This window comes from Periplaneta americana, chromosome 7 (genome assembly GCF_040183065.1).
Source record: "Periplaneta americana isolate PAMFEO1 chromosome 7, P.americana_PAMFEO1_priV1, whole genome shotgun sequence".
Classification (NCBI taxonomy): Eukaryota; Metazoa; Arthropoda; class Insecta; order Blattodea; family Blattidae; genus Periplaneta; species Periplaneta americana.
This window is the reverse complement of record NC_091123.1, coordinates 175,850,336-175,861,282: the sequence shown is the minus strand read 5'-3', so window position 1 is coordinate 175,861,282 and position 10,947 is coordinate 175,850,336. Positions and strand designations below refer to the sequence as shown.

Genomic DNA, 10,947 nt, shown 5'->3' with positions numbered 1-10,947 from the left:
CACCTCCTATGAATAAGTGTTCAGATCTCAGAAAGTATGTGCTGTAGGACCCGTGTTTATTAGACATTTTCTTCTTAGAGTTGATAGGATGCATCGCAACTACGTTCTGCCACAATTTCCTATACACCCAGTCCTTCAAATTGATTTCAATGTAAATACAAAAGGTCAATATATACTGGGTGTTCATTTCAAAGTGTGTCATGACGTCACTGTTGTTGGGTCACCGATTTGAAGCGAGTTTCAGATTTTATGTCAGAGAAGTTGCCTATTATTTAAGGCGTTCTTCAATCTGAACTTGAGAACGTGTACGGTATAACTTGAACGTCGTAGCAACAGATGGCGGTCTGTACGGTCTGTGTGCTACCATAACCTCTTTCGAATTGTGTTTTGCGCCGGCAAGTCGTACGCAGGGTATTTGTTATCATCGGTTGCGTACGGTAACATTCCACAACACAAATCAAATGCTCCGTGTCCATGTTGACCGTCGAAGTTAATGCCAACAAATACGTAAGTAATCGTCTTAACCCTCTCCCCATATCCCGACAGTACGTATTTCCAAACAGTTCACATTCCTGCCACTACCGGCGTTACCGTACGTATCGGTACGTACTCTTCAGAATGAACGCCGTACTTGTTAGGCAACTTCTCTACCTCACAGGTTATACACCTCTGCGGAAGTGTAGGAAGATTGAATTCTCTAGGCTCATCGGCTAGCCACATGACGGCATACAGCGAGCCAGGACACATTTTGAACTGAACACCCAGTATAACCATGAACTTAATGGATTCCCCCATTAAATGGATTGCCAAATCAGTGAGTTAAATGCTTGCTCTACAAACACGCAACTAACCGAAGTATATTGGCCTATTATGAAGTTTAAGAGGAATCATATGTTCGTCATTATGTTATTTTAATGATCACAATTTTATAAATTAAGAAATATAAGATCAATACAACATTTTAGTTACAATTTTATTATATATAATTTTAATATCTGTATTCATTTAAAATTTAAGATTGTTATTTACCATAGAGTTAACCATGTAAATAGTTGTTTGTTAATATACACGAGATTGTAAATATCAATTTATCTGGTACACAATGCACAGCAAAATATAGTAAAAATTGTATAAGATATTGTGAGTCAAATGACTGATGATGCCCAAGGGCGAAAACGTTTGCATTTCAATTTCATAATATACAATGATCATTTACATCTGTAAGCTTTATTGATTTTAAACTATGATATGTCAATTAGACTGAACTCCAAATAAAATTATTAGATTATATTACATTTTCTTCTTGTTTTGATGGATACTAGCACCTCCTAAAATATTGGATACTTTTTTTAACACCCTGTATATGTTGAAAATGTAGAAAACTCACTTCTGGGTCCTCTCAAACAAATTTAAACTTAAATGTAATTCCCCTCTGTTAGATGTCGATAGCATGAATGTCAAGCGTACACATAGCGTGAAGATGACCTTCCATTCAAGTTTAGAGTATACTCAGCTTCTTCGACATGCCACAATTTAACAGTCATCCACTCTCTATTTCCACAGAGAGAGATGATTACCGGCATGCTAAAAGAAGTGTATACACCTCGGGGATAAAGTCACTCGTCATCACACTGGCTTACGAAGTGTACAAGGTAGAACAACAGCGCTCGCAGTACAGGCAGGACAGCGGTCCAGCGAGGATGTGGCGAATCTGTGGTATCCTGTTCCTCCAGCTGACGGCCACCGCTATGGCGCAGCGGTACCGCGTGCCGGTGCCCGAGCTGCGGGCGTTCAAACCCAGAGGCCTCCGCGTCTCAATCCCAGGCAAGTGTGTACATATCGTTATCTACCTTCTTAATGTACTGTACATAAGCGATTATTTTACTTGGCAATCCGACCATTCCAGTTTTGGGCTGTGTGTTCAAATCGGAGAGACTACTGTTCGTCGTCATTATATCTTACGAGTTATTTCTCTGTCTCTCTCTCTAGGATTAATATATATATAATTAATGAAAAATAGTCACATCATGCCAGTAACTATAATAATATTTCATTTCTAATGGTAATAATTAAAATGTGTCTCAGTGAAACATACAGCAGAGTTCGTATAGGTCAGTTTCTATCTGATGCTTTTCCAATTCACTGCGGGATAAAGCAGGGAGATGCACTATCACCTTTACTTTTTAACTTCGCTCTAGAATATGCCATTAGGAAAGTTCAGGATAACAGAGAGGGTTTGGAATTGAACGGGTTACATCAGCTTCTTGTCTATGCGGATGACGTGAATATGTTAGGAGAAAATACACAAACGATTAGGGAAAACACGGAAATTTTACTTGAAGCAAGTAAAGCGATCGGTTTGGAAGTAAATCCCGGAAAGACAAAGTATATGATTATGTCTCGTGACCAGAATATTGTACGAAATGGAAATATAAAAATTGGAGATTTATCCTTCGAAGAGGTGGAAAAATTCAAATATCTTGAAGCAACAGTAACAAATATAAATGCCACTCGGGAGGAAATTAAACGGTTAATAAATATGGGAAATGCGTGTTATTATTCGGTTGAGAAGCTCTTATCATCCAGTCTGCTGTCCAAAAATCTGAAAGTTAGAATTTATAAAACAGTTATATTACCGGTTGTTCTGTATGGCTGTGAAACTTGGACTCTCACTCTGAGAGAGGAACATAGGTTAAGGGTGTTTGAGAATAAGGTGCTTAGGAAAATATTTGGGGCTAAGCGGGATGAAGTTACAGGAGAATGGAGAAAGTTACACAACAAAGAACTGCACGCATTGTATTCTTCACCTGACATAATTAGGAACATTAAATCCAGACGTTTGAGATGGACAGGGCATGTAGCACGTATGGGCGAATCCAGAAATGCATATAGAGTGTTAGTTGGGAGACCGGAGGGAAAAAGACCTTTAGGGAGGCCGAGACGTAGATGGGAGGATAATATTAAAATGGATTTGAGGGAGGTGGGGTATGATGATAGAGACTGGCTTAATCTTGCACAGGATAGGGACCGATGGCGGGCTTATGTGAGGGCGGCAATGAACCTTCGGGTTCCTTAAAAGCCATTTGTAAGTAAGTAAGTAAGTGCGTGTGTGTGTATACATATATATATATATATATATATATATATATATAATAGCCGCCACCTAGTAGGCTAAATAATATAAATGAAGATCTAATTTAAGATATTCTCTACATTTACTTATATAACCCCAAAACGTTTCACTTTCATATCATCAATATAGCATTAATATGTATAATTAATGAAAAATAGTCACATAATGGCATTAACCATAACAATATTTCATTTCTAATAGTAATGATGTCATCAGACCACATCAAGTTTTGTAGATTTTAATATCCAATACACAGCTGTACTAAGAAAATTACACACCGCAGAATCAGACCTGTAAATTATTTTTAGTATATCTTAAAATTTTTAATAATAAATTGAATTTGAGCTCTAAATATGTCAGCAATCCTGCAGGTCATGCATGGCCTTCGTTTAATAGCCTAATGTTTATTGTAGTGTGTATTTTGTTTTATTCTGAAATGCAATTAGTTCTCAAAACCGACAAAAGATGGATTTTGGAAAATAGAAAGATTATGTAGGAAAACTAAGGCTTCACTGAAAGTTGCTATTTTTTTTAAATCCTTGAATGCCAAACTTCAAAATGACTGGTCACTCATTAAAATCCATTCAGCCGTTTTCCCGTAATTTCCATTACCAATTCAAATTATTACAGTTAAAGGAATTAATCACTGCATCACGATAACCTTACTAAGTTTTCGTCAGTGTTGATTTAAAAAATTTCCAACTCTGACACAAACATTCTAATGAGGGCAGATGAAATAGTTAAAATTCTTCTATCCTTCATGTTAATAATACACAATTTCAATGGAAATATTTATTGGAATAGACACAGCAATTGTTCAAACATTTTTCGACATGCTCCCTACCGGAAATGAGACATATTTGTCACATAATGGGATCAACAGAGAGGTGCAGACGGCTGTCAAACGCTGGTTCCGATCCCAGGCGGCTGACTTCTACAAGGATACAAAAATTGATCCCATGGTATGACTAACGTCTCAATTCCAGTGGAGAATATTTTGACATATAGCGCAACAATTGCTGTATTTCTTTCAATAAATATTTCCATGCAATTGTGCTTTTTTCTGTAAATGGCCCCAGGGAAAATCACTTTCTGGACGACTTCGTAATTGCAGTCGAGTGGCCAAAACTTGTATAAGCACTTCTTTTGACATTGTTAACATGGTGGAAGAGAAAAAACTTTTTTATCTGCCCCCATCAGAATGTTGTCACAGAAAAACTGAATGTTGTCGGACCATCGGATCTGTGCCCCTTCAGCGCTGTCGTCGTTCTTGAAAAAGTTAACGCCTGTACTCACCCCATTCCACCCGCTTTCCTCCCACCACGTCAAACAACAGACCACGAACCTTGCCGAATAGGGATGTTGCCAAACTTCCGTTAAACGGTGTCATAAATAACTGGTCCTCCATGCTACAATATTATTTCTTTCAATCAAATTACATCTTGTATGTCTATCATTTTTAAACCTAAATCCCATGTCTCAAATCACTTTCTGTAGCGCTTCTCCCCAACCTTGGAAATTATTGCTTCTGTCGCAACCTTCAGTAATTTCTTCAATAGAACTTCTTTCTGCACGGTATAAAATTCTTGTACCTTTCTTCTTAAAATACATCGGTTCATATCATCTACAAGAATTAAAAGTTCCCTTGGTCTGTTCTTCCCTGGTGATTCTAGCTTTTCATCTCCTGCACAGCCTCCTTCTCTCCTGATTTTCTTCATTAGGCGCTCTGACCTGCCTATATAAATTACGTAACATGTTGTATTATTAGTATTAGTTAAGTAAGTAATTTTAATACGTAATCAATTGAAATAAAATAAATCTCAGCTGTGATCGCAGCTGCTCTTTTCGTTGCCTTATTTATAGGAACGAGATATTGACCTGTTTGTTTCTCTTCATCGCAAAACGCTATTACGTACTTGCTTAATAATATTTCTTTCGGCACTCCTTGCTACAGTATTCATAGTGAGTTGACAACACTGGACTGCAAGTGCAAATATTGTAAACTGTCCCGCAAGAAGGCCAAAATTGTGAGTAGGGGGGGAGAGAAAGGGAGAGAGATACAAAAGAGAAAGATAGGAATGCAGGGAGAGAAATGAATTACCGAGGCTGAGAAGGAATTAGGATTCAGTTCGCATATCTTACGGGGACACAGATCCGATGGTCCAACAATACCTGTTCTCAGTGACGTGGAATGAACGCGAACATCTTTTGATGTACCGACATCACTTGAAACCTCAGCGAAGCCGAACGAACGTGTTCCGTTCGCTTTCGTTTTAGTGTTCAAATAAATGAAATTTTCCTATATGTTCACGTTCGCTATGTGTAAACGAGACTTCACTCGACGTTAGCTGTACACGTACCTACTTAACTTGATAAGTTGTTTTGCTTACAATGTACGATTCGCTACAGATGAGCCAGGCATACAGTTGTTCGCGTTCCACGGCAATGTCAACCGTCCGCAGTCCAACCTGGAGGCGGGGCAGATGTCTCAGGACATCCTGAGGCCGCGCGGAGGACGCTGGGTGTTTGAAGACCCGGACGTGCAACTCAGACTGGGCGACGTCATCTACTATTGGGTCTACGTGCAACTCGATGGACGAGGCTACAGAAGGACGAATCAACAGTGGGTCGTATCGGGTACGTACCGTCTTTCTAGTGCCGTATCATGGATAAATATATAATAGGATGCGAAACTGCCGGCACCATCTGCCGGCAGGGGGCTCAAATAAGATGATCAGCGCCCAACGTCGTAGGTGGTGAACATTAGAACTACGTATTGGGTACATTACCCAGAATTCTCTACTTATCTGTTCGAGATATTGCTCGGGGAGATAGGATTTTTTTTTTAAATTCGTCAACTTTTTGGATACAGTATCGAAATCTTGGGTGATCTCAGGACTATTCCTAATTACTTTTTGCTTATTGCTGAGAGGTAGTTCATATTATGATGCTGTACTCCCGTTATTCCAGCTGGAATAATTTTATTGCTATAGAATTGAATATTTCATTTTGGTTCAACATTTAAAATTATGAACAGCGTGAAAACAAATAAGACAGATAACTATGAGAAGAGGGACAAAGGTGTACGATGTCTTGTATAGTATTGAGGGTTATAAGTTCCTAGTTTTGATATACGTATACACATTTTGGTGGGAATGTGCCTGCTTATAAAATGTTTCAGCGAATCTCCTAATGATAACTGGGATACTTTCCACTTTTAGATCTTGATGTATCTCTTCGTTTCTTGTGTACCACCGCTGTTATGAATTACACGTAACACTTTATTTTGTACTACTCGAATGGGATCTAACGTTGTCTTAGGTGCGTATCCCCACACTGTTGAACCATACAAAAGCACTGATCTAATCAGCAATTTATAAATTGTCACTTTTTTAGATGTTGACAATGCACGTGTTTTTAGAGGGGGATACAGTTGTACCATTCTTGCTATTGTTTTTGCTCGTGTATTTGCAATGTTGGTATGCCATAACAGACGACTATCCAAATGGATTCCAAGATACTTAAAGGGAGACAAGATGGCAGACAGAAACTTGCTAATAAGTGAACATAAAGTGATACTACGTGTGTGTATAAGCAGTGTATGTTAAACAGTGATGTTTATGGTCGTTGTAAAAATAGTGTTGTTGAATGTATTATAAAGTAATAGCAATACAATAATTAAACTGAACTATCTAAGTAGTTCTTGCAGATTTTTCCATTGCGCTGTACAATAAATACCCAAAGAATACAATCCCAATTATTTAATATTTTGCTTTATTTTTTGTCTCTGTCTGGTTATATTTTAATTGGATAGTGTAAAATAGGTCGTCTCTTTTATCTTCCTGTTGGCTCCGGTAAGAATTTTCAGTAGAAGAGTCTGTGAGGAATAAAAATGTAAATGTTTTATTTTAAATTGGGTTAGTTTTGAATATCGATGAGGGAATACTTTCTGCACAGTTTAACATTTTCGTCACCAGGTGCGCTGCTAAATGCTTGGAGTAATTAGTTACTCTTTTCGCTACTTGGTGCGCTGCTATATGTAATAACGCCCCTCCCCCCAACAGGTGGCAGCAAGATCAATTTCTACAACAGCGCCTCTAGTATGTGTTACGGGAAACTCAGTAAGTTTCGCATCCTATTATGTATTCATCCATGGCCGTATCCTCGTACTGTTCGTGACTGAAAACCAGTAGCGGCCGGTGACCGAAATCCTCGGTGAGGCTACCTGACGTAACTAGTTTAAGTTCTTCCCATTGAGAATGTTTACTATTCAGGATATTAATTACTTTTCTTTAAATTGGGACTTTTCCAAATAATGGGACTGTTTGGACAAAGCATAAATAACGCACAGAATGAAAAAAAAATAAATTAGAGAAGAGAACAGGAAGAATCACAAAAGAGAAACATAGGAAGAGAAGAAAAAAGTGACGTGTTCACCATTATCCCACAGCGGTGGATTATTATTCGAATTACTCTTTCTTGTAGAAGGAATATACTGTTACTATCTGTAGAATTTCCCCAGAATATTATTCCAAAACTCATTATCGAGTGAAAGTATGCAAGTTACAGTACATTGTTTTTAAGGTATTGCTATTGTTGCTGGAATACATAAGGTACCATTATGTACAGATACGGAATTAAAATTTGGAGCGAGTCTAGGCAACAATTTCACACGACTGTCCACAAGTAGCATATATACAGGGGCTCTTGTTTACTGCACATGCGCAGTGTGTTGTAAGCGAAACTTACACTATAAGGGAGCTTCAAATTTTATTTCTGTATCTGTACATTTTGTATCTTTCGATAGCTACACCCCAACTCTGGCTACTAGCAACAGACATCTACAGGGACATCACTTTATTTTTACCACCATTTTTAACATTAACCTGGCTATACTCGGAAACACTGTTGCCCTCTTCCATTACAGGAGTTCCATGTTACTAGTGCAATATGTAAACAAATCATTTTACTAGGTATACTAGGGGAGAAAAGTAGTGTATCCATTTATGTTGTAGGGAAATACGATATTACGATTTTCAGTTTGATCATCACTTTTACGGAATTTATCAAAATACAGTAGAGTAGTAACATTTTTTTTTTCAAAAACTCAACTTCTCAGGTGGCTATGTTCGTTATGTAATGTCTACTTTATTTAGGATATTAATTATTGATGTTAACATACAATATAGAGAGTGCATTTAAATTGAGGGGGTCATAAGTAAAGGGCTGTAAGTGCACTTAAGTTACTTTTGTGAAAATGGGGTTTAAATATTTTAGCTTTCGTAAAATCGGTGAAATTTTTATTTAAATTTTAATGTGTGATGCGATTAAAATATTCCTTTGCAACTAAAATTTTAGATACTTTAGCTTACACTGTATGCACTTAACTCATGTTATTACGAATGTCACTAGCATTCCTTTTCTTCTAGCCACCTCAATTCAAAATAAGCTAATCTGAATTTTTAAACAAGTTGCTGAAAATGGTTGCCGTTCATTACAATGCAGGCTTCAATTCTTTACGCATATTATTAAAAACATTTTGAAGCATATTCTCTGAAATTGAATTTATCGTTTCTTGAATATAATTGTTTAGTACGATATTATTAATATAGGTTCTTTCTTCTATAGAAAACGCAATCATATTTATGAAACACACTATACACTGCAGTGTTTACTTCAATGCTTGAAGACTTCGAATGCAACAGCGGCCGTAAGTTTGTGTGTCTGACGGGAGCAAGGACATTAGTGAAGGGGTGTGAGTGAAGTACATTCAGAAATGCAGGTACCGGTACAATAAAAATGCAAGTAAAAATAAAATGATGTCCCTGTATAATGAACACCGATGAAAATATCTCTCATTTCTCGTGAAAAACAACTGAATAGATTACAATGGACTATAGTGGACTTTATGTTGTCAGCAAACAGCTGGATACATTAAGAAGATTGATTATTTTGCGATAGCACTCGCACATTTCTTATTGTTTGTTCCTCCGGTTTTAGGAGGTTACTTCATAAGCTATAGAGGATCAATTACTCTTCCAGTTTTGAGTATAGTGGTATATACTGCATATTTATTACCCTCGTAGAGATAAGGCCATCAGGCCATCCCCTTTACCAGGGATTACAACTACAATATTAAGAATACAATTAAAATTATAATTAGAATTAATGTTAAATTTACAAATACAATTGACTGCCTCCGTGGTCTGTTGGTCAGCATGCTGGCTTCCAGATCAGGAGGTCTCGGGTTCGATTCCCGGGCTCGCCTCTCGGTGAAAAATTTCCCGGGTGTCTAGAGTCTGGAAATTTGTATGAATGTGAGTGTGACTGTGAGTGTGCCGGGTTAATATTAATTATATAATAAAAAAAATATATAATAATATATCAGGACTGTCGCTGGGCAGTAACCTGAATACACGTTTCAGCGTCACATTGTTGACAAGTAACTCCATCTGTTAGCAGAAAGTATCTAATAGATGCTATAGAGTTACCAACAACGAAAAAGAAAAAAAAATAAATGCAATAAAAATCAAAGTACTAAAATATTAACTGATTAATAAAAGCTAGACAGTTTATTAATAATACATTTATTTATTTATTTATTTATTTAACCTGGTAGGTCATCAGGCCTTCTCTTCCCCTCTACCAGGGGATTACGACTACAATATAAAGAATACAATTACAATTATAATTACAATTAATATTGAATTTACAAATACAATAAAAAACAAAGTTCTAAAAGATTAACAGACTAATAAAAGCTAGACAGTTCACTGTAAAAATTAAGAAGAGGGAAATTTTTTTTATTAACTAAGTAAAAATTAAACCTACTCTACGCAGTAATAAAATGCTTAAGAAATTTTGCTTTTAAACGCTACTAAATTCCGACAGTCTCTGATGTCACTGGGTAGGGTATTCCACAAGCGCGAGAGCGAGATTGTGTATGATGATGAATACGATGAAGTCTTGTGTGTTAGTTGGTATTACTGGGTGGCGATGGAATTTCTATTGTAAGACAAAACCAAATGATATAAAAAGTGCAATTCAAAATGACATTTAGCCACTGGCATAACTCAGTCGGCTAAGGCGCTTGCTTGCTTGTCGATCCGAAGATGCATTGGGACATGGGTTCGATTCTCGCTTGGGCTGATTATCTGATTGGGTTTTACCGAGGTTTTCCCTAACCGTAAGGCGAATGTCAGGTAAGCCATGGCAAATCCTCGACCTCTTTATTCGTAGGAATTCAATTACTTGATTGAGATGTACATAATAAAATTGATTCAGTTTGTGAAAAAATAATAGACACACGAAGTAAGAATAATATGATTGAAACGTACTGTATGTTAAATTAATTTCAGGGCAAGTAATACGTTTCGTATGTTAAACCAAGTGAAAAGCAGACTGTGTGGCGCTATCAGAACAATTTCAATTGCATTGATAACGATGTATTTCCTATATTAGTAGAACTACGCTGCTGGACGGTAATTCCTGTTCAAACGCTCAGGATTCGATTTCCGGGTCCAGCGTACGAAATTTGTGGCGGTCAATGTAGCTTATGCGAACGGAGGTTCTCCGTTTTTTCCCGTAATCATTTTACTAATTATACGCTATATCCATTATCAGTGTCAGGAATCAGAAATCAATAGGGACGAGGGAGAGAAAAATAACTGAAAGGTACGCAATCGCGGGTCCTTGCAAAGAGTCATGAAGTAGTGGGTAAAAACTATGTGATCTCCAAGCCCTTTGGCCACTTGTCTCACTCCAAAATGGAGTTCTGTGGCAGGAAAGTGCGTTTTCTGTACTATGAGAATTGA

General features: G+C 37.3%; 1 protein-coding gene across 2 annotated transcripts in view; it reads left to right on the top strand.

Annotated features, from left to right (window-relative positions):
* The first annotated feature begins 1,508 nt into the window (after positions 1–1,508).
* The window catches only part of LOC138703779 (gram-negative bacteria-binding protein 1-like), a 72,631-nt gene continuing 63,192 nt past the window's right edge, over positions 1,509–10,947 (top strand). For both annotated transcript variants that reach the window (XM_069831952.1, XM_069831951.1), the window contains exons 1-2: positions 1,509–1,824; positions 5,543–5,770. In XM_069831952.1, coding sequence (XP_069688053.1) covers positions 1,524–1,824; positions 5,543–5,770 — 529 coding nt within the window. In that variant the 5' untranslated portion in view covers positions 1,509–1,523. The remainder of the gene's footprint in view (positions 1,825–5,542; positions 5,771–10,947) is intronic.